At 38.3% G+C, this 25,123-nt stretch overlaps 1 protein-coding gene across 1 annotated transcript in view; it reads left to right on the forward strand.

The window, feature by feature from the left end:
* Positions 1-25,123, forward strand: part of CHN2 (chimerin 2) — a gene marked incomplete at its 5' end in the record, with an annotated part of 160,100 nt that overhangs the window by 60,271 nt on the left and 74,706 nt on the right. The window contains 2 exons of the mRNA XM_082299117.1: positions 6,132-6,170; positions 13,541-13,596. Coding sequence (XP_082155243.1) covers positions 6,132-6,170; positions 13,541-13,596 — 95 coding nt within the window. The remainder of the gene's footprint in view (positions 1-6,131; positions 6,171-13,540; positions 13,597-25,123) is intronic.

The following is a 25,123-nucleotide window of genomic DNA, read 5'->3' on the forward strand; positions in this document are numbered from 1 at the left end:
ACAGGCAACTATTCGTTCTGAATGAAACATTAAACAGAGTTTTTGACATGCTGAAATGTTTCAACAGCTACATTGCTAATTATTAACTGCAAGAGAGTTAATTTTGCTCTTCACAGGAGCAGTGACTTTTCAGGAGTTAGAGTGGGGGACTCGTTTGACTCTATGATTATTCATGTCACTTGAAAGTGTGATTATTTGCAACTTTAAAAATAAGAATATTCTTCTTCATGGTGTGGTCAGGTGTTCCTGTAAGGGTAGTTATATGTAATAGAAGTCATCATGATGTCCAAAGTGTATGCCAAATGAGTGCAATCAAACATAGAGAAACACACCAATTTAAAGTCATTTGCAAAATTACTGCAAAGTGACACAGTTGTGTATGTGTACATACTAATTGTTGAGAGGGCAAAATAAATTAAACCAGCCCTTCACCAGCACAAGATTAGCCAGCAGGGGATCAGCTAAGGGGAAAATGACTGTCTGTAAATGGTATTTATTAATCACAGAGTGGAAACTAAAGAATTGATCTATGTTTTATGTGTCAGAAAAGAACTGATACCCCTAAAGAAGCCCCCTTAATTACTCTTTCAGTTTAGTCTCCATCCACCAGTGTATGCCAAGGAACAACCCAGCTGGAGAACTGCTTGGCAGAAAAGGACTTGGGGGTTCTGGTGGACACCAGGTTGAAAATGAGGCAGCAATATATCCTTCCCTTGAAGATGGCTGATGGGATCCTGGGCTGCATTAGGAGCAGCACTGCCAGCAGGTCAAAGGAGAGGTGATTCTTGCCCTCTGCTCAGCGCTGCTGAGGCCACACCTTGGTTGCTGTGTCTAGTGCTGGATTCTGCAGAGTGAGAGAGCTATGGACAGCACTTTTATGCTGGAGAGATTCTTATAAAGGGCTGGAAAAGCTTTGCAGGGCTGGAGGATCTCTTAGGAAGGGCTGAGCAGGCTGGGACTGTTCAGTCTGGAGAAGAGAAGGCTCGGGGGAATCTTTTCAAAGTATAAATATCTGAAGAGAGAAGGCAAAGATAACAAAGCTAGCTCTTTTCAGTGGTGCCCAGTGACATTACCAGTGCTGATGGGCACAAAAATGAAACACAGGAGGCTCTTAGAGCATCAGGAAACACCTCTTCACTGTGAGGGTGACCAGACACTAGCATGGGTCACCCAGTGGGGTTGTGGTGTCTCCATCCTTGGAGATGGACATGGTTATAGGTGGCCACGCTTCAGAAGGGGGTTTGGACCAGATGACCTCCAAATGGAAGGTACCTTCCAACCCCAACCATTCTGTGGTTCTGTGATGGCCATCCACATTATAGTGAATTGAATAATAAAATTCTGTCTGCATGAAGAAAAATGTAAAAAACCCCACATGTGTAAAGAGTGCAAACACTGTTTATCTTTCACAGAAGCTTTTATTCAGCAGTTTTATGTTACTCTTCTATATATAATTACATATATAAAAATAAGAAAAATGTATTTAATAATATATGCTAACTTAATGTTTTGGAAACAAAGTAATAACTATGAAAGTGTACGTGGTAAACCTGTGAAAAAACTCGTTAAAGGAAATATACAGAGGACATTAAAATACTCATAATTATTAGTCTTGGTCCTAAAATAACAATGGAAGATTAAAAAAATTAGTAGCTAGACTTGTTCATCCGGTGAATCATTTATCTGCACACTGCCAGTAAACCAGTGGCTTCCAGACTGGCTTTTCCTCACACACAAGTGTCTTTCCTTGCACATGCAGGTCATAGTTTTAAAATTAGTTGTTACTGGAAAGGAAGTCCAAAATTCAGACAATGGTGGCAGAGAATCCAGGCTGAGGCAGTTCTTTCAAGATGAACTACAAAATATTTTTTTGTAATCCTTTAGTAGGAACAAAGGCAAAAAAGGGAAGATCTTTACTCTTTTTCCATAGAGACTATAAGAAATCAGCAAATAATGACAGCTCCCCTTTGGTAGCTGTCCTGCTGCTAGTCTTCTTAACTCTTCAGTGTCACAGGAATCACTAATACTTTTTAGCATATCTAGAACTGGGCATGGCATATAGCTAGAGTATGGATATTTATTACAGTTCTCCTTATGCCACTTGTAAGTCAGAAATATGTGATTCATGTGGTCTAATTCGTGGGCTTTCCTGTAAAAAAGTTTACGCTTTCCAGTGCGTTACTGGTCTTGGTAGTCAGAGGAATCACTTTGAACTTAGTTTCTTATTAGACCTGCTTTAACCAAGTCAGTCTCGGTGCTGGTAGCACAAACCCACTCGTGTTGGCATTACATCATCATTTTCACAAAGTACAAGGAAGTAATAAAAACCAATTCTGTCATTCCAGTGTCTTTCACAACTACATCCAGAAAGGTGTCACTTTGGTACAGAGCCAGGCCCAGTGAAGAGCAAGGGTTGAAGTCCATGGATAACTTTACTTACTGTATAATTAATGGAAGACCATTTCTCAGAAATGGCTTAAGAATGGCTCTGAGTAATGCATTAACCCTTTACTGCCCATTATTGGCAGTAATACTGTATTCTGTCTTCATGTTTCCTGGAAAAAAAATTCTTATGTGGTTCTACTTTTTATCTGTCTGCTTAAAGCTCTGCCAACTTTTCAGTCCTCCCTTTGCTGTAGTCTTTCTATACTTACTCAGCTTTAAGTGCTCCATCAGCTTTATGAGAGTATTTTTTCCTAAGATCCTTTTCATCCTCTCTGCTCTGTGAAGAGTAAAGCAAATAAAGTGAAAAAATAACCTGTTTTTACCTTACTCCCATTTTCCAGTTCCAAGTATCATTTTTGGTTTGGCAATTTTCTCCAATATCTTTTCATGTCAATTTTGTGTTATGAGAAACCTTCTCAGAGCTGTAATATTCCTCAAGAGTCAGCATTCTGCTTTCCTTTTGCCTTTCTGTTTAGCATACAACTGACTTCTAGTACTTTTTTAGATCTAATAAATATTCACTTTCTCAGCCAGTATGTTTCAAAGCTTTTCGTTAACAGTCTTGCCTGTAATATTATTTGTGGAAGTCTCTCATGTTTTTTTGCCAGTCCTAGTCTTTCCAGTAAGTTTTGCCAAGGTCATTTATGATACAGTATTGAGAAGACTCAAAATAATTTTTAAAATACCTGAATTGGACACTCTGTAATTCTTTTACAGTGACTCTTTCTTATGCTGACACTCAGAAAAATGTGTCACAAATGACCTTGGGATATTTTATTGGGTTTTTCAGAACTGTTACTCATCTTGTGATCTGAGTTTCTCCTTTGACAACTGCTTTCAACCTTAGCTGGCATTTTTTCTGAAACTAGACAAGAAGTCACTGTAGGAAATATGAACCTTTCAAGAAAAGAGCAATAGGAAAGACCCTGTCTTATCACCTGAGAGTATCTCAGTGAGCCCTTTTCCCCACGCTGCCAGTCACGGTTTTGATAGTGATTACGATCAAAGTTCATGTGAGGAATATCATTTCATGAGACATCAACGCAGGGCATTTGTCATTTGTGCCAAGTTGGATTGATTGATTGATTGATTTTTGTTAAGTGGCTCAAAACTGAGGTCCATTGTCGTTGCTGAGACCATTACTATGTGCAGATCTAAAGTACAAGCTGTATGAGTTGAGGTGTCCTGTAGCAACTGAGCCGACCACCCAAACTCGTATTGGTGACTTCCGTGAGCCAGAACTGCTGTTGAAAGTCCAGTCATGGAGAGTGGAGCACAATTTAATGAAAAGAGCTGTTGTGTAATACAGAGGAATAATAAAATATAGAGGAACAGAAATTTCAATGAGGGCAAATAGCAGTTATCAAATCTGCTCAGGCAGGATTTGCCTCTTTTGACCTTTTGATTTAAGAAGGGTTGAAGTTCAGCCTAATCTAGTCAGCCAGGATGGGGGTCCTAAGACTTTACCATACAAGGATGAGAGTTGCCTAAGCAGGGGCCTAGCGGCCTCCTGCCATGAAAGAAGAAAGAAGTTTCCATCTGGGTTGCATTAGACCTCTCTCTGGTCCTCAACCATGACCCTTGTCTCCAAGTTGTATTTAAACTAATCATTCTTTATTTCCCTACAAATGGATGCCATCAAACACATGATAGCTTGACAATAAACTCTATTAATACTCTCACCTCTATGGCATTTTGTTTCCTGTGATTTAGGGATGTGCTTTCAGCTGAAGGGATCACAGAGGATGTAGCAGTACCTTGTAATGGTGAATGTGGAGCTGGTGACACGTGGGTTTTCTCTGAGTGTGCTGTCTTTTAGGATTATTTTAGCTATTGAGGAATGGTTCTGTCCACTCTTTCCGGGGCTGACAGATTCATAACCGTGACAAATCAAATGCAATCATAGAGAGTTTTGTTTTATGACTTATCTCCTGGATGATTCTCCATCTCAGCTGCAGTGTTTCCTCACCATCAGTCTGTCTCCAGCTAATGAAGCACTTTACAGCCACTTGTAGATCAGCTTTCACTGTTGAATTTACTGGGCGCTTTTTAATTAATTTGGAAGACTAAGGTGACAACTGATACTTGTTGGTTTTTCATTGTTTCTCCCCCTATTACTTCTTTTTCTGAAGTCACAGTATAGATAATAACATATTTGCATTATTTCAGTGTTTCTTCTTTTGGAAAAATATAGTAAGTGAATAAGGAAATTCAGAAATTCTCTTGCAGTAGCACAAAAGTATTGAAGGAAGAATTTAATACACAGTATTATGGTGTTGTGGTAAACTATATGTGAAGCGATAGATGTATGGGGGAAAAAAGAGTTACATACTACTGTTACAATTTGAGAAGAGAAAAAATTAGTTCTTGTATGAATAAATTTCATTTGTCTCATGAATAGCTTCATATAATTTAAAATAAGTCTTCTGCATAATAAACTTGCAGGCTAATTACTCTTGGATTACCACAGCACGGTATAACTGTGTCAGTCTGGGAGCATTTAGAACTTTGTCAGTGCTGTGAGATGGATTCAGCTGAAACTGAAACTGAATGGGTTTTCCAATCGATATATCTACAAATTGTTGCAGGGTGTTATTCCAGGCCATAACTGGGATTGTTGCTAGATTTATCCTCTTTTAAAACAATAGAGTTAAAAGTGGCAGATGGTAGTTAGTGATTAACATTCCTATTAAACAGACTTTTGCAGGAATATATTTAAAGTAGTTGTGTGTGTGTAAATAGACAGGGAGCATGAGCTATGCAACTAAAATTGAATTAGATTAGCATAACTTAAGTAGAAGTTTAGTAAATAACAAACACCTTAATTAACCTGCACAGTATTGGCAAGTTAATGACTTAAAAGTGTTTGGCAGCGTGACAGTTCAGAACCAAACTAGTACCCAGTACCCTACCCTTTGTCGCTGGTGTTGCTCCTTCTGTCCCATCTTGGCTTCTGCTGGGATTTCTGTAGGTTAGAGCAATTGATTTTCTTGCAGAGAGCTGGAAACCTCCCCATGGAGTGGTCACTAACAAAAGACACCAACTCTTCGTGCCCCTTTAGTCAATAATGCTACAATAATGTAACTTGTTTGTAATGGTAGGTTTTGCAGTCTTTCCTTTTTCTATCTTTTGCACATTGTCTTTGTTGATTCAGCTTCTGGAAAATATGCCAATTACCTATGCTAGTGGGTTCAAGAAGTGTAATTGACTCTTGTTGAAACTGTCAGGTGTGTGCATCCGAGTCCAGCTTTAGCTGTGCATCTTTTTAGCCCCAGCGTGTGTAATTCATGGATGCTCATTCTCAGATTTTACTAGTGGGGTTAGAAGCCTGATTGAAAACCAGTAGTGATTTATCTGTTTATCATGCCAGGTAAAGCAAATAAATAATGTAGTTACCAGTCCAGTTAATTATTTTTAAAATACTGGTGAGTATTGCAGATTGGTAAAAAACTAATTTCTTTTACATTTGAATAATTTGGGAAAAGCATGTTGGAGCTACAAGTGGTTGAAATTTGTATTCTTCTCTCACATAGCAAACTGTACTGTAAATAGGCTATCATCTCTCTTGGGAAAGAAATGTGAATTTTGCTGACAAGTAGAGGCCTCTCAGCAGAAATGTGCATGCTGACAGTTTGACCCAGTGGCCAAATGACTGATTTCTTTCCCCCCTTTTTTTTCTATTTTAGATGCTGAAGAATACCAGCCTCCAATATGGAAATCATACTGTGAGTATACAAGAAATTTGAATAATCTTAGTACCTTACCAAGGTGTCAGTCACTGTTAGGTCTTTTCTCTTTTTTTGTTTGGAAGGGAGACATAAATGTACTAGATGCCTGTACAAATTATTGCATGGGACAGCAGCAAAACCTGAACTTTTATGGATTTCCATGGAGCAAGGACAGCAGGATTATGTGTGCCAGATTCCCTCCATTGCCTTAAAAGTGTGCAGCTCCTGGGTTTCATGGTTTCTCTGCTGATATTTTCAGGAAGGATTGCAGAGGTAGAGGTTAATGCTTTGTATGTTTACTAAAGGTCAGGCTTGAGAATACTTGTATTTTTATATGGGTCACCAAATCACTTTAAGATAATAATATTTTTGATCCTTAGCAATAGAAGCTGATTTTTGAAGTGGAGGTTTAGAAGCTGGAGACAGCATTATCAGCTCTTTGAATCTTCCTGTCTGCCTTTAGAAAAATCATTTACATAGAGTGCAGTGCAGAAGTGCATATTTTATGCTCTTTTGCTTTGTTCCAAATGTATTTTCTAATAGAGTAGCACAGATCTAAGACAAAATATTGGTTTTTAAATCCCTTATTAAGGATGGCCTTTAAATTTCATCTTTTTATTTTAAACCCTTCCTGGAACTTTAATAAGAATGTAGCTTTGGGTATAGAGAGTTGTTTTATTTTTTTGGTTTTCAGATATCCTAAGGAAAAATCATCTCTTTTATGGTGGCAAATTCAGTATAATGCCATTACCAAAATGCAACTACAAGAAGACAATGATCACAGTAGCTACATGCATGTACATGTGTAATTTTAAAGACTGGAATAAACTTGTTGACTTCACTTACATGCACATTAAACTGTCTTGCTGACTTCAAAGACATCACCTCTGTGTTACCTGAGAATGACATTCTGCCCCAGAATGGACTGGGATTTTTTCAACCAAAATTTGAATATGCCATTAAATTACAGAACTTGCTTCTCAGAACACTGTTTTCTGGATACTTTGTTGTTGTTGTTGTTGTTGTTGTTGTAATGTTTTGAACATGTAAGAGAAACCTCCTAAAAAGTCAGCAAGAGTGTTGGACCACTCCAGCATGCTTTGCTGACTACTTGAGAGGAAGCAGACAGTTGAGAGGTTTTTTTTAAAAGAGGAACCTGGCTTACTCAAAATCGATGAAAAGCTCCCATTGACTTTGAGAAGACTAGCATTTCAGATGAGAGATATTTCCTTTTTCGCAGTAGGTTTTCATTAAAAAGTCAGGGAATGAGCACATAGCTTTACCTACCTGCTCTTAGTTGCCCAACTTGTGCAGCAGACAGATCACTGCATGCAGTGAAAAAGTTTGGTTGCTTTTATCTCATAGCTTACATCTAGTCCAAGGAAACATTTTTTTCAACAGAAAAAAAGACCCAACAAAAGCCAAAACAAAACCATAACAAATGAATAGTCTATGAATATATAATTTCCTATTCTACTGTATGTAGGATGCCAATATTGTGGTAATGACAAAATCATGGCCTCAGCGTCTGAACTCCATGCATGAATGACCTTGGAAAAAGTTACACAGCTACAAAATGCAGAAAATAGTTTAAGCTTAGAAAGATTTACTGCTAAGACTGCTTAGCCACAGATAGACATTTTCTTTGCAATGGTAGGTAATGTGTGCTTCTTTACTCAGCTAGAAAAATTCTGATCTGGTAAATTAATTATAGAGGTTATGTCCAACAGTAGTGTTTGTCTATGATTCAGTCTGCTGCCCTGTCTCATGACAGTTTTAACTTAGGTATATATTTCATGCTTAGCACTTTGTCTTTGCTGCCTATTTAACAATTATTTTCAATGTACTTTGCCTAGTAACTTTTAAGGTTTGCTAACATACTAGTAAGATACTTTGCATACAATTTTGATTTCTTATTTTAAGTCCTGGATAAATTTAGGTGACTATGTTGCCTTTTATTGACATCATGATCAAGGCTTCAATCCTTCTAGCTTCTAAACAAAGGCAGATTTTCCTGTTTGTGCAGACAAAGTATCCAAATAAACAGGGTTGAACGTCTCCATGGTCAAATGCTGATCAAAGTGCAACAGTTTTCAGAACTTGAGCCTTACTGCTTTGACATAATGTACAAATTTGTTTCAGCTATATTTGGAAAACATGGACACTTCTAATGCAGAAGATCCTCACTTGCTTATGAAGGTTTGTTAGAATTTCACATAGATTTTGCAGGTCACAAAGTTTTTCAGACTTTTTCTGGTAGCCCTGGGACACAGACAATAAAAGAAATGGCAAGAATCATTTGTATTAAGAGGAAAGAACCTGGGGAAAAGTTTGGAAAGTTTCTAGCAGCCAGCAGTCTCTAGGCAGTGGATTTGATAGCATTTTTACCTGAGAAGCAGATCAACAAACAACAGATTTCTTATATCATTCCAATAACAGGTTCCTATTTGTTGTCAGCCATATGTTTACCACGAAAAATGGTATTTTGCTGTTTTACCATCATTGAGGTAGTAAAGAAAGAAAGATAAGAATCACAGAATGTGGATTGGCAGGGCTTCTGGGGTGAGCTGATCTGGCTTCCCATTCGAAGCACAACTTTTGTTGGCTGTAGAGCAGAACAGCCATGGCTTTGCATAGCTGAGTCCTGAAAACCTGCCAGGGTGGAGCCTCTGCCGCCTTTGTGGGTAACCTGCTCCAGTACTGCACTGTCCTCTTAGGGGGGAACCTGCTTACTTTACCTGCTTCATGGGAGAAGTAGGCAATTTGTTTGACTGAAACAGCATAGTCCTTGGTTTCCAGCCTCAGCATGTATGTGCTTGAATTTTAAAGAGATGTAAAACTGCTCTTTTCCTCCTTTTACTGCAGTTGAGATGGCATGTGCTGAGTCAGTCATGTGTCAATGCCACTTCAATGTTTGTTTGCATTATTCAAGATCATGTGTGTTGGGGGGAAGCAAAGTGGCAAGGCACTGAGCATCAGCTGATGCCATGCTTCAGCTCCTCACGAAGTTTCCCTGCCTTCTGTCCTTCATCAAATAATAGGCACAGTGTCCGAGACTCATTTTTGTTAGAAATTAAGTCTTTGTTTCAGCCAAGCACTTAGGTTCCTAATTAAGCATGTGAGTAATCCTGCAGAAATAGGACAGCTCATATTGTTCAAGCTCAGCACATGGATAAACTGCCTGACTGAGATGAGGCTGAGGAGGTAAAACTCAGGAACTCTGCGAAACATTCTGAGACAGAAGGCGGTATGTTTCCTTGCTGCTTTATAAAAACGATGATAGGAATTTTTCCTCTCCGCTGGAGCATCACTGAACACTCATCATAGGTGAGTTAAAGGAGAAAGCTTGAGGTCCTGACACACTGCAGAATTAAAAAAAAAAAAAAAAAGTATGAAGAAATGGGTGATAGCCCTTCTTCCCTGGCAGAAAAAGAGTAAGTGTTGATTTTTGCGTGACATCCCTTTGTTTCTTACGCAAATTGGATTTTGGAATTAGACAGTTCTTCCTAAAACATACTGTAGAATTTCCCTAGCTCAGCCCCTGAGACAAGACTCGTGCTCTAACGGGAACAAAAGAGAGAAAGATATATTCTAACCAGCTGTTTTACATCTCAAAGAAATGTTCCTCAAGTAATTCAATAATAAATTAAAGTTTTGTTAACACTGTAAGTCCCAATGTGATTGTGATACTATGAATGCTGGCAAACTATCTGAAGTATGAAACCGATAAAGATGTTCAAGGGTCAAATAGAAGCTACTGCATTTTCTGTTGCAGAGCTGCATTTTTGCCTAATATTTAATGTGTATTATTACTGTGCATTTCATTTGCATCTGATGCTGAACAAAAAACCACTCCCAGTCTGATGCTGTTCTCTGAGCAGTAATAATACATTTTCTTTTTGCATGCAATTGACTTTTTATAAGGTTAATTTTCTCAGGGCTAAAATAATAATGCATCATTATGTTCAAGTGTCATCTTTTCTATGATCACAGTGGGTTTGTCTGAACCTGCCTGTCAGTTCTAAATCCTGGAATAGACTGGGTCAGATGTCAATCACTGCTTGCCACTGCATTAAAATAGTGTATTTTTCTATTATTTCACCTAACCATAGCCTTATACATTGATTTCTGTTTTATGGTTTTCAGAGATGGGAAAATGAGGCAGAAAGGCAAGGATTGTTTGTCATTTGATCAAGTAGTGAGAGACATGTGCCTTCTGAATCTCTGACCATCCCCTGGACTGTGCTGGGGTCTCGGCAATGTCAGCCTCAGTGCGAGTGCCCAGCACTTTGGAAAAAGTGTATAATGAAATCAGGCAGAGCTGCAGGATGTTCAGCACTTCTGAAAATGAGGTCACTTAATGAGGTGTCTGTGCTCATTGGAACTTAGCTGTAGGGCACATTTTTCTCAAGTCACCTTAGCCATAATACTGCACTGTATTCATAGCCCATTAGCAGGCTTTCTCGTAGCAATCATTTGAAGCAGAAACAGCAGAGACCTTTCTAAAGGAAAACACAGCTTTTGGTAGGGTCACACTGGCTTTGCTCCTTAATGCCTTAGTCTGTGAGATACTGCCTTCCTTGTTTTCCACTTAACTGAACTTCCACTGTCGTTTTGCCTTCTCCATCCTTGCCTTGCTGTGTGTCTTTACTGGGCATCCTTTACAGCTGTGTGTCAGTCTGTCTGTCTCTTCCCTGTTGTTTGTCTCCCACTGAGTTGCTCAGTGTCCCTTACCACAGTGCCACTGTCGGTTTTCAGTCCTTTCTCTGCTCCCAATCTGTCTTCTCTCCCACCATCTAATGGTTCTGTATCTCCCTCCAGTTGTTCCACTGGTTTGTCTTTCTGTCAGTTTAATGACTATCAATTTAAAGCTAATATGGCCAAATCTGAATTTTTTATCATTCAGGGGAAACCATTTCCCATTCATGACATTTTCTGTGATTACCACCATTCACAATCTTGATCGTGCTTGGGCCATTTTCTCATCCAGCACATTTAGCATATAATTTTTAATTATTTATTTGTATAGTGATAATCTTACTATGTTTTCTTCTGATGTATTTCTAAATCAGATATGTTTCTCAGTTCATATTATTGTGCTGATTAATTACCTGCCTCTCTGAGAATGACAGCAACCTTTACCAGTCTATTCAAAATACAGTTGTTAAGATGATTTGTCTTCCTTGCACTCATCATGAGTCCTTGCACTGATTTATCCCACTACATCCTATAAGCATCAAGCATCCATTTTTTTGTGTTTGCTTTCAGGTCTTTCATGTCTGTATCTGCCCTTTCCTGTTAATCATTCCTTCCTTTGTTTTGTGAAATGCTGACTCTTCTCCCCACCATTTCTTCTTCAGTGTTATCAGCCTCAGAGATCCTTTTGGTCATGTTAGAGAGCTCTTTGCTTTTTTCATTTCTCAAAAATGTAGCACATCACAAAGATAGGCTTCCTGTGTGTTCTTCAGACCAACTTGTTTTGCATCACTCTTCTCAAAGTTGTCTTAGAAACAGCTCCACTAGCTTAATTTGCTATGTCAGTCAATGTTTAAGAGATTTGATTATTGAAAAATAGAATTTTTATGAAGTATGATTTTTCAATTAAAATTCAAATTAATTAATTGGGGAAATAGATAATTTACTTTAAATGAGAAGCTATCATATTCTTGCTATGTTTTGAATCCTTAGAGTTCCTTCTCTCCACTGGAAGTGGGGGGAAGGAAAAAGTTGTTATTTTCCTATTGGATGTGTTTAGTATTAAACGTCAGGAACTTGCTCAATCAGTGGTTATGTTGATTTCAGACATTCAGAACTTAATTCTAAAGTTATTATATTTGGCTTTAGAATAGTCAGAGGTTTAAAAAACAATCTGTAATTTTTGAACAAAATTTTCATGCACTGTTTGACACTTTATTCAAACACAAGTCATTTGATCAAAGAAGAGTAGAAGTCTTTGAATCTTAGTCACATAATTACAAGAGGTAAGAAAGACCATATTTATCATAGAGTTATCAAAATATTATCAAGTTACCATAAATCTTGTGCAAAAGTAGCAGGAGATCTGACAGTGCTGAATGATGCAGAGTAAATACAAAGCCTTAGTATAAATGTAGAGCTGGATCACATCCATATGCCTTAAAATTGCTAGGGAATATAAGAAATCATGAGCTGTCTTTCTGTGCCCCTCCAAGGAACCAGGGATGAAGGTTGGGTCGGAAAAAGAAGAGGTTATGGGTTTTTCCACTTTGACGTGAGCAGAAAGCAGGAGCCCCCAAAGCTTCCACATCCCATCAAGTTTGTATGACAAATTTGGGTGCAAGCTGAGGATTTCCCCACTTTCCAGGTTTCATTGCTTCTAGCCCCATTTAAAGAGAAGGTGCAGAAGGTGCAAAAAGGTGCTGAGGGCTAATACCTACCTTTTTGATTCACTTTCTGCAACAGGGCTTCTGTGTTTATCAAGCCTAGAGACATTTCTGTTCCTCCCATAATCTACCACCTTTCAGGGCATAATTCTCAGCTTCACTAACATTGTGAATAAATGTGTCCTGGAAACTCAGTCTTTTAAAAAAATTCATAGATGATCTTTCCAAATACAAGAAGGTCAGCATACAGAAGGCCTCTCTCGAGGGAGGCAATCCAAACCTCTGGGATTTTTACTGGAGTTACGGAGAGACAGTCTGTCTGTTCTGGAATTGATTACTGTCATTGCATGTCAGCTTCTTCTCACGACTCTGGAGTGGAAGGGAGGGAGAGGATCTCATTAAATACATGCAATGAAGAGTCTGGGGGCCAGGCAGCAAGTACCCCTAGCCTCTGGTCTCTCTCCTGCAGCCCTCAGAAGATTTGGAAAATTGATCCAGGGCCATTCAAATAGGGCATAATTGCTCTAAAGGAATGTTCGCTTGCTCCTCAGTAGTTGCCAGCAAATCTTGAAATAAATTACGAGATTGTGATGAACCCATTCACAGGTACTGAACTTTTTCTCGGCCTATCCAAAAACTGCTGGTGTTACTGGAAACAATCTGTTCTTGGGTTGTTACAGCATGGTATATGCAAAAGTGTGGGGTTCTATCCTGAGACAGACCTAATAAATGTTTCCGGCTAGTCTTCCCTGGTATAGAAACATAAAAACCCGTTGAAAAGGATAATACTTGTAAGAGTTTAAAGCACTGATCACTTGAGTTAGTTTGCCGGTCCACAACCAATTTTCATATAAATGACTTAGACACACTGAAATACCTCATTTTGCTGTCATTTTCCTTACATTTGCATTTTTCTCTGCAGCCCCTGGCTAAAAAGACTCATCTGAATAAAAGTTTGTGTATGCTGCCATCTTCTAATGATGTGTACATTTTTGTGTTTGACAGTGTATCAATTGCAACAAGAGGCACCACGTCCCAAGAGAATCATCTGTCCTCGGGAGGTCAGTTCTTTTGCTCTACCTCGTTATATCTGATAAATTCTCAGCAGCATATGATTACCAAAAGATCTTTTGTGTAGTCTGTGGGTATTACTTGGTTTAACTTTTCTATGCCATTATTTTATATAATTATTTTTCTTAATTTTGATTAATTAAAGCTGGATAATATTTTCTAATTAGGAATGGCAGCCTCATTCCACCATTGGAAGAACCTTCATTAGACAAGTACTTATTAATCATTGTTTAGTGTGCTTTTCTGTGTAGTACCTAAAGTTTTGAGTTTCCTTGTCAAAATGAAGGTGTATTTTTCTTCCTGCATCTGCATAATAATGTCTATGCGATATGTTTCAACATGATACACATAGCTTCAGTTTGTTGAATGCTTCCTGCCAGGTGCTGTGTTCAAGTTAAAATACTGAAATGGTAGCCAGAGAGCTCTGTTCTCTCACAGAAACTTTAAAGATTATAGAATATTTAGAAATATGCAAGGCTGCAGGTTTGGCTGAGTCATCTTGTCCCCCCGTTTTCTTTTTCTGTATTTCTCCATTCTTACTTTAGTATGTCAGTTCATCCACCTGCATGGCATAATAGTAACAGCAAACATGTAGATGTCTCTGCTCAATCAATAAGACTGCGATAGCTTTATCTTCCATAATGTCAGGGACAAATTTTGTGCAAATAGACATGTAATACTAGCAGTAGAAATGCTAAACACATGAAGTGATTGCACAGGGTGTAAAAGATGACATTCAGGAAGATAGAAGCTGTGGCTCATCAGTGTGATATATAGCTCTACTCCCAGACATCATCCTGAGCTCTGTCCTGCTTCCCACACTGTGTGCCCATGCAAGTGAGTCCTAGCATCTGTCAAACATTAACATACTGTCTCAAAACATTTCTGTGTGAGGCAGGAGGTTTTGTAGCAAGGCACAGGTACTTTTCCTGGCTTTGTGAAGAAAACCCATTGCAAAGCCAGGAACTGAGTAAGGTTTACCTGAGTCCACCCAGGCCCTTAACTAAAAGAGCACTGCATTTTTGTCTCAAGTGCCTTCTACTAGTTGCAGGGCAGGGAGAGCAGGCTCTTGGCTTCAGACTGGAACTTTTCAAGTCCTGTCAGTTTGGGATGGTCCCAAGACATATACACAGGATGCTAAGAAGGACAAGTAAAACACCAGAAATGGGTGAGCCCTTGTGTCATCCTTTCTCCCTGTCAAAGATGAGGCCTGGGGAGAAGAAGCGTGTGCCAGCCCTCTGGGACTTCAGTGCACATGTGCTGACAGGTTTTACCAAGACCTTCCTCTCTGAAATCCTCATGCAAACCAAAGGACAGTTAGGTCTCTGTGGCCAGTATTCTTTAAAGGAGAGGACAGTAAGGTTTTTACTGAATTAATATCACATAACAGGTATCAAACTAGTCATGGTATAGTTAAAATTATAAAGTTTTTAAGGTAAAAATTAAGATAAACAATTCATTTTCTTCCAGCACAGCCTTAGAGGAGCTTCTTTCTTTTTTTGAGATAATAGTTTATCTATTTTACCTATTTTATATTGAAACTACTTTGAGGAAGAACTTGTCTTTAGAAAACCTGATTAATAACCACTGAATGCTTAGGAATCCATGTCTACAATAGGAACTCATCTTTCTTGGATTACAAATTAATCTGCATAAATTTAATCCAAAATAAATCATGCTAACTCAAATTTAAGCGTTTTCTATTTTGCCTTCATGAGAGAAAATTTGAATCAAGGTAAAATAGTCAAAGTGTGGTAGCAATTGTATTCTTGTTCTAGAAACAAGATTATCTACACAAGGGGCATGAATGCGCAGCTGTGAACTCCTTATCAGTGTGCTGTATTGAACTTACTTCCTTGAACTCAAGAACACGTTATGTACAACTGGAGTTACCCTTTTTACCTGATGTTTGAAGACAATACATATTTAGTGCTGATTCGGGTCACTTCCAAAGATTTGCAGGAAGAAGTTAAGATCATATTAATTAAATAAATACATAATTGACAAAGCAGGACATAACCAAATAAGTAAAATATGTCTGTTCTGCATAATCTGGGTTTTGTTCTGACTAATGAACCATTTTCAGCTGCTCACTTCATAGACTGCAGAGTCCTATTTTGACTTTTTTGGATTTTTGTTTTAAGTTAGTTAAAAAGCTGAAAATAGAGAGGTTTTATTTAGGGTTAGGTATATAGAGCAGTATGAATTCCCACAAACATGATCTTTGGTTCTCGTTACTTGGATTTGGAATCCTTGTGTAGCTCAGTTGTATGTGTTCACAGCCTGATTGCCAGAAACACAGATTCTCTGACCCAAGAGCCAAAAAACCACTATGACACTGCTGATGTGCTTTATTTTTTACATATAGTTGGGGAGGTGGGGCAGATGGGATGTCCTGATACCTAGAAGATGACAACATATACAAATACGGGGTTCATATTATCAGTTTATATTATGAAGTAGAACTACATAGTGGTTTTACAGAGCATCACAGATTATTTTAGAGAGGAAATTCAGGACTCTGTTCCTATGGCACCTATTAGCTTTTTCTTAGCACACAGTCTGTAAGGTGGGTGTATTGGGGCTGTTTTTCTCGAATCTAGCTTGATTTCAGTGTCATCTGATGATTTTACAGGCTTGCTTCACTAAAGACTGTGTTTTATTAATCCTGAGTTTGCCAGTTACATAGAAAGATATCAAAATTGAATTTTGTGTTGTTTGTGAAAATACATTAATTGGAAATATAATACTTGTTTAGTACATGACATGATGCTTATCCAGCATCTGAAGAGAAGGTGTCAGGAGGATGCGTGGCTGATGGAAAAGATTTGTCTCTCCATGTGCATATCATGGGAAGTGGACTTTGCTGAGGGTGTTTCCATGTGTAATTTAGTATTCAGACTAATTCTAACAAATCTAAAAATTGTAAGTAATTTGAAGTCCTTCATGCTTTTGGGAAGATGTCTTTCATTATTGGCAAATTCTACACTGTTTGCAAGGAAATTGAAGCGTCTGCTGCAAACCGAATCTGTAACAACAACACATAAACAAGGATTGGGGGTTGGTTTTTTTTCTCTCACCATTCAGTGTTTTCATCATTCCTCCATCTTTTCCATTGCCATCTTTCACATTCTCTACATTCATTTGCTCTTCCATTACTTTTCTGTTGCTCCATAGTCACAGGGGCTTTAGCCTCAGATCTATGCAGTTTTACCATCTAATTTGTGCAGATTTCTTGATAAACTATACGCTAGAAATCACCTCTCCTGATATGTAAACCACCAGATTAAAAGCTGAGACTGTAAATAAAACATGAACGTTTATATCTTTGTGTCTTTGAGCTTTGGTATCATGATTTTCCTTTTCTTCTTTTGGTTGCATAAATATCTTGTCAGCAAAAGCAGGTTATTCCTGCAATGGGAATCATATTGAATGAACTGTTTGGGCTTCAGGTATCCAACATCTTTTAATTAATCACCACGGGCAGTGGACTAGTGTGAATATCCTACCTTCCCAATAACATTGGATTTCTGCCAATATCCTCATTTGTAACCATATTCCTTCCAGCAGTGTTTTAATGATTTAGCTTTTAAACAGAAAAAGTTCCATTTAAAAGCTCTGTTCAGCTGGAGGAGTAGCTTTTAAATATTGAGTGGTGTGGTGATCGGCACCAAAGAATCAGATCCGTGTTGCGGGGAAGTCACATTATAAAGTGTCTTTCAGGGATTTTTCTACAGAAATGCTTATGAAAAAATTACATTCTCAGAAAATAACTCAAGCTTTCAACTTCCTTGTTTTATTCAAAAGGAATATGTCAAATGAGTCTTAATCTTAAGAAGTATTTCAGGAGTAGATATTCGAAGTTAAAGAATCTTTTAAAGAAATGGAGGCTTTAACAAAGTAAAAAAATTAAGAAAGGATGGTGACATTACTTTGGACTATTTTTGGTTAAACAATAGGCATATTCAACATTTTTTCGAAGAGGGAATGAGTCTTACTCATAAGTTCTTGGATTATTTGTGTATAAATATTCATACCTGTGAATGGTATTCCCATTCTATTCCAAGAAAGCCTTAATTGCTGATAGCAATTTTTGAGGCTGGTGAATTTGTCTGCATTAGACCTTCCACATTCCTAACAGTGCCTTGGCCAAGCCAGTGTCAGCAACATTGAGAAACTTGTCTAAATTTCCCTAGTGTAGACAAAGCCTTAGAGCCCTAACTTATACTATTATGTAGAAAAATGTCAGTTAATTGCCTTCCTTGCCGTTCTGAATTCAAAATAGCTTGTGTCAGAAGCTATAGACATTATTGTCTCTGCCTTTAAAGCATAAAAATCATGGTTTCTTGACTAAAAACAAATATGATTACAAAAGGGAGACTGTCCTCTGAAAAAAAAAAAATCCCTTTTTCTTTTTGCTTAAGTCATTGTAAGAGATTAAAATAATGATGGCATATTACAGTGTACTGCTGAGAGTCTTAAACCATCCAGAGGGTCAGAAACTGTTTTGACCCTCTGGGTATCCATTACCTACATTTATCAAAACAAGTCTGTAGACAGTGGCATTTCATAGAGCAGAACTGTTGAAATGGTCACAAGCAGGTTTGTAAAGCTGTTACCCTCTTGTGCATTACAAGCTGCAAATATGTAAGATTATGACACATCTCCAAAACTGAACTGTTGGAAATTACTCTTTGCTCAGTTCTCCTCAAAGTTTCTTCTGAAGCTGAGATTCGAGCTAAGAACAATGCAATTGGAAGAGTATCATTTAAACGACTGCAATATTAAAAAACTGGTTACTTTTATCAGTCATTCTTTCAGATACAACAATACTTTAAATTTGTACATTAGGAAAAGCTTGTGATTAGGCAAGCTTGAGCAAGGTTGTTAAAATTCAGCCTTAGTAAGATATTTGCATAGTTTATCTGACTGGATAATAAGTATTTAATCCTTGCAATAAGTCTTCCATGAATTCCCTTATTCTGTTCACTTAGTGACCTTTACAAGCTGAATATTTCCTCTTTCCTTTTGCCCTCATCTTTCTAAGAACAATTTCCATACTGTGGTAAAGTACTAGAGAGCTGTAATAGGGCATTGAAATTGGCCATAAAATTGGTGGTAAATAATGTGAGTAAATGGGAATTTTCATGGCACTTGTTCAAATCACTCTGCTGCAAAAAGTCAGACACTGCCATGAGGTGTCTTTTACTGTCAGTCCTGAGAGCTTATCTGAGATAATTCAGAATATTATATTATCTTTCTCTTAGAAAGAAACCTCAGAACACACACAGTGACACACCAAGAGACCCCATTAGCCAGCAATTAAGTGAAAATGAGCAGAATAGTGCTGAAAACTGTTTTCATTAATGAAAATGTTTGTACATATAAGACTTAATGGAGCCTATATTTTCAAATTCTTATAATATTGCTGATGCTTTAATTGTGTTTTTATAATCCTCTTTATAATAGAAACAAAAAGAAACAAAGAGGACACAGCAGTAGTCTGTGGGTTGCAAATGAAGCTAAAGAGCAATTTTGAACAGACATTGACAAGAGGAGGAAAGTTCTTCAGCTGAAACCCACAGCAAGGAACTAGGAAGCCTGGCTGCACTGGTGGTGGCTGAGAAGAGTAGAAGGCCAGGAAGGGTGCTCAGTTAAACTGGTGCAGAGGGTCTGTGGAATGTAAAATATATTTTATCCAGCATCCCTCTAAACTGACTACCTGCAGGCTTTTCTACATAAATTTAAAATGTGGGTTTAAAATTTTACAGAAAAATGTCATTTTTCTGTAGTATCTCCATAATGAATGTTGCCCCACAGAGTGCCTGTGGTTCACAGCTGAAGGAAAAGAAAGAAGGGAGGCTGGAATATTGCTTGCCCAAAATTCCCTTGTACTCATCATATCAGAGAAATTTGCAGGTGTTTTTTTCCAAGGCATTTTAATGACTGTCAGGAAATCTCATCTCTACTAGAGTCCATGAGTCTTGCAGTCTCACTCTGCTGCAATAGTAAGGTGGTGGAGCACTCAGACGAAGCCACATCATTCTCATTTTAACAGTCTATTGACTACTGAATGGAGGAGAAAGCTTCCTAATTATTCTGCAGGCATGATAGTAAATATTTCATTTAAGTAGTTACAGCAAAACAAAACTAGAAGAGGTTTATCTGTTTCACTTGAATTTCCTCAGTTTTGATTTGCTAATGGTCTAGGTTATGATTTGCAAATTAGACCAGTGTTCACCTTCATCAGAGGAATATGGTATGAATCAGTTGGTGCATTTATTGATCACTGTGAAATGGGAAAGTTAAAACCATCTTTTTAGAAGACATGATGGCAAGCTCTGACTTGTTTGATGAGCACAAACTGTAGGTAGCTGTCTTTATGGACTGATGAACATGCTAATTATCCTTCTGGGTTTGCTTGAAATCTTTGCTCCTTTCCGTCTCTCCTTGGAAGTGGGTGATGTGCATGTGTCTGTGTTTGTGATTTTGCTATTCTCCTAGATTTTTATTCTCTTTTATCCTTGTTACATATCACTCTTTTAAGCTGGTTCTTTTTATTTAGACATAGTGTTGAATATAAGAAGTTTTCAAGCCAAAATAAATGAAAGCCTCTTTCATATTTTGACCTAAAGTTTATCAATAAGCCCACATGTAGGTGAAAAAGCTATGTGCTTGTACAGATTTACACACCTGTTCCAATTCAGGCCAGTATTCCTTGTGTGTGGTTAAGTAATGTCCAGAAGGGGGTCTCACTGTCTCTGCTCTCTGATTGATACTTTTTGTCTGGTATCTTTTTTCAAATTTCAAGATGAGGAACTGTCCTGGTTTAACCCCAGCCAGCCAAGCCTCACACAGCTGCTCAGTCACTGCTCCACCAGTGGGATCAGGGAAAGAATCAGAAAGGTAAAAAGTAGAAAGTTCATGGGTTGAGACGGTTTAATAGTGAAAGCAAAAGCTGCACAGACAAGCAAAGCAAAACAAGGAATTAATTCACTGCTTTCCATGGGCAGGGAGGTGTTCAGCCATCCCCAGGAGGGCAGGGCCGCATCATGGGTAATGGTTACTAGGGAAGACAAATGCCATCACTCCAAATGTTTCCCCCTTCCTCCTTCTCTCCACTTTATATACTGAGCATGGTGCCACATGGTCTGGAATATCCCTTTGGTCAGTTGGGATCAGCTGTTCTGTCTGTGTTTTCTCCCAGTTTCCCATGCCCCCCAGTCCCCTCACCAGCATTACAGTATGAAAAGCAGAAAAGGCCTTGGCGCTGTGTAAACCCTGCTCAGAAATAACAAAAACATCTCTGTGTTATCAGCTTTCATCATAAATCCAAAACACGGCCTCATACCAGCCACTGTGAAGAAAATTAATTCTACCCCAGTCAAAACCAGGAACTCAGAGTATTGAGCAATTGATGAATTTGTATTTCCTAATATGAATAAATACAGAAACTTTGCCCATCTCTCTGTCTTACTTCCTGTACTTCCTGTACATATATGTATATAGTAGCTACAGACAAGAATGATTGAATCAGCCAGTTACACACATCTTTTTGGAACTGTGCACTGTTGTGGCATGCGTCATATGAATGTTTCAGTGCTTCTCACTTGTTACAGAAGGATCCAGAGCACTGATGTGGCTTACTGCATTTATCTGCTGCTGCTGGGGATATTTTTCTTCCCATTTAAATGACTCAACACAGCATTCTTGAAAAAAAGGAGCATCGTTTAAATGCTGTATTCAAATTTTTCATCTTGCACTCAGGGTAACATCAATATTCCTTTTACATTTAATGATGCCCTTACTGAGTGAATGGAAGCTGCATAACAAAATAGATGACTCCTGCTTTTGCTGTTGAAATTGTTTGAACCTGACCCTGTCTCCCCTGACTGTTTAGCAGAAGCTTTCTTGATTAAGATTTATTTCATTTTATTTTAGCTCATGTTCAGGAGACCATTATTTTCTTTATTAGGTGAGAAAGTATTTTGATTTTATTTTCTTATTCAATCTTGATCTTTTCTGTTAGAGCTGAGTATATACATAAATATATTCTGGTTTAGTAGCAGTAGTGATGTCCATGATGGGAGAGATTTTTGTTACCTCCTGGAGTTTATAGTGTTTTGTCTGGTGTATTGATTATTGGCTGCTAGTCAGTTTGCTCAAGGTCATAGAAGGGAAACAAACCTGAGTTAAAAATACCCTCAGAAAGGATGGCTTAAAGCAGCTCTTTTGAAAGTTTGGTACAAGCAAATAAGTAAACAAGTAAATTAAATTATTTGAATATCATTTGTCTTTAAAAATGGTAGAAATAACCTTGACTGAGTGGAAATTAACCTGCAATAAGTGCCACAGTAACAGTCATATCTGCTGAGCTTCCTGTGTTTCTTTGCTCTGTGTTATCCTTCTGCAAAAGAATCACTGCATTTTACCTTCTCCTTAGGTTGCAGCACGCCATCAGAGCAGAGATGTTGTGCAGCTTTGAAAAGCAGTTAAGAAAAGCATTCTTTGTGCTCTTCACTTTTATCTTACATTCTTTTACATTCTCCATAATGGTGATGACCCCTCCTACCTTCTCCCTGGTGCAGTAAATTTTTCCACAGAATTATTTTGTTAGAAGATACCAAACACAGTTTGGCACTTCGTTATGACGATGGATTTAAACTGGCTTCTGTTATTTAGTTTAGTGGTGACAAGTTTATCACGTGAAGGCTTGTTTTTCTCCTTCAGAACAGTTCACTTGGTGCACTGCCTTCTCAGTGCTGCCTTCTCTCCTGAGAGCCTCATAGAGGTGGGCAGAGTATTATTGTGGTTTTTATATGTGATTTGTACAGCCTGCTCAAGTCTTCTCCCTGCTTATCCCTATCTCCTGAGAACAGTCCAGGCAGAGATGAGGAATAGGCTGGACTGTGCTACCTTGGGGCCAGAAGAAACTCAAGATGTTGTCATTCCTATGTCAAGAAGATAGGTTTGCAAATCCATTTATTAAAGCCTTGAAAAAGGCTTCATGAGGATTTCTTGACTGCCTCTGCTTATTTATTCAGTGTTTAATTATTTTTAACATTTTCCTAAGTTCTATCTTCTTTTTAGCAGTTTAAGCCTATTTCTTTTTGTTACATCTAGTCAGCGCACAGACAACAAATTCATTTCCTCTGGAAAGCAGCCTTTTTTGTACCTGTCTACTACAGCCCCTCTCTATCTTCTGCTCTTTAGGCCAATCTTTCTTCATGTCTTTTCACGGTTGCTAAATCCCTGCTCACTCCATTTATTTGCTCCAGTCCTTCTTGAGACGTGGTGCTGAACCCACAGTCAGTATTCCATCTAGAGGCTTTCTGAGTGGACATTGCAAGAAGAGGATTATTCTAAGGTGTCTTGTCGGCTGCATTCCTGGGTTTGTACCTCAGTGTGACATTCTGGGTTTGGCAGTTTTTGCTACAGACAGCGTCAAGTGATTCAAGTTCATTTATTGATCTGTAACGATGGCAGGATCCTTTTCTGCAGAGATCTGTCTAGTCATTAGCCCTCTGATGCTTTGAATGGATTTGACATCTTGCTCCCAGCTACTTTCTTGGAGGCACTATAATCCCTCGCTGTCTCGTGGCTGAATGTGCATCCCTCAAGGGGCCATAACGCTGGCGACTCCATGACTCTGTGACTGAATGACAAAAGGAGATGCACACTTTCCAAACTATTCATGTCACCTTTCTCTCTGGACAGCCTCTGAGACATGGGCAGTGCGGGTGGAATATGTCCTGGGGACTTGGGCATTGCCAGTTTCTTTCTGAGGAATGCCTTTGCTCCTCACTCACCACACAATCAAAGTACAGGAACATACTCATGACATTACACGTGCTGGATAGGCTTGTCATATGAAGCCTGTTGGGTCAGTCATGCTGAGTGACATTGACTGAAAATCTTAAGGGAGAAGACCATCTTTTTATTGTGTAGGTACACTTTAAGTTCCATAACTGGCCTGTCTTTGGCTGGGAACTAGACATGTTGCGTTGCTGCTACTCCTAATGACAAAATTAGCAACAGACTTTATGCCGTGAAACATTTTTGCAAAACCAAGAGTTGTTTCTCTTTGAAAACATTGGTGCCTGAGAACCTGATAATAGAAAAAAAAGTGGTTAAAAGGTACAAAAAAAAAAAACCTTAGATAAATATTCCCCTTCCAAAAGAATGTTCTCCCAATTTAAATTGCTTAAGAATCATTGACGTGAAATAATTTTTCCTATTTGGAGAGAATTTTAGATATGCTAATTGATCTAAGTAGGATTTTCCTTAAAAAATTTGGAAGCAAAAAGAAAGGTTTTGTAGGAGTAATGAAATACAGCATAGCTTTCCTTCATTCCATGTAATAAGGCCTTGCAATTTCCCTTAATCTGTTTTGGTTGTTGATTGTTGGTACAAAGTTTGCGTTGGGCTTATGATAAATCTGCCAAAAGCTGAACAATACAGACAATAAACTCCTTTTCTTTACAGTCTTTTACTGGGCTTGTCTTGAAAGCTTCTCTCCTATTTCTCTTTATGTCAAACTGAGCTGAAAAACATATTTATATCCAGTCAACCAGAGTTACTGAAAAATAATTAGGATTGTTCCAAACAGAAAATATATCAGATTAAACTTCCTTTGGGAAAATGCCTCACTGCCTGCTCTGAGTAAACACACCAACATTATTAACTTGTGGATCTTGTTTCTCTGTTCTTTCTGTGTGTTGGAAAACAGAGAACCAGGTGCAGTTACCCACCTTATTGTTTCCCTTCCCTTTTTATATTCTCATCATGGATATATTAAGGTAGTGGCTGAAACAGATCCACAGTACACAATGTTGTGCTGTGCTGGTCCTTCTGATTTAGAGAATTGCTGTCCTAGGGGTATTTCTAAACTTTCATTCCAGCATTTCTGTATTTCAGCTCTGGCTGCTGGATAAGAAAATATGTCTTGTGCAATGAAGCTGAAGAGAAATTAAATTTTTCTGAAATTAGGGTTATCCTGTTTCTGTGGTAGTACTTAGGCTGAAAGAATTCTTCAGGGTATCTTCGAATCTTCAGTGTAGTGTGGCTTGGATGTCAATGCTTGCAATGAAAATCTGTCACATTATGGGATGCTCACCTCCTGCCTGCATGATTCCCAGTAGTTTTGTGATGAGCTATCTTGCAGAGTGGTGTGGGATTTTAATACAATAATCTGTACATTAGTGGGAGTATGTCATGCTAGGGCTAAACCATCCTGGCCAGAAGAGGAGCCACAAATCCCAGTGCATTAAAATTCAGTAAACTTCAAAATTATGTAGACATAATATATTGAATTAGCTCAGATAGCTAGCTCATTTTAAGAAGGCTTGTTTTCTTCTCAGTGTTGACATCAAATCCAAGTACAACTAACTCCATACCTTGAAAAATATGCTATAACATTGTTAAAAATTACGTAAAAGCAGACTGTGAACAAGTAAGTTTTTTTGGGAGGTGGGGAGAGGCAATCAGGTTTGGCAGGCTGCGAGTATGCAGAGTCTT

This window comes from Coloeus monedula (assembly GCF_965178545.1).
Source record: "Coloeus monedula genome assembly, chromosome: 1".
Lineage (NCBI taxonomy): Eukaryota > Metazoa > Chordata > Aves > Passeriformes > Corvidae > Coloeus > Coloeus monedula.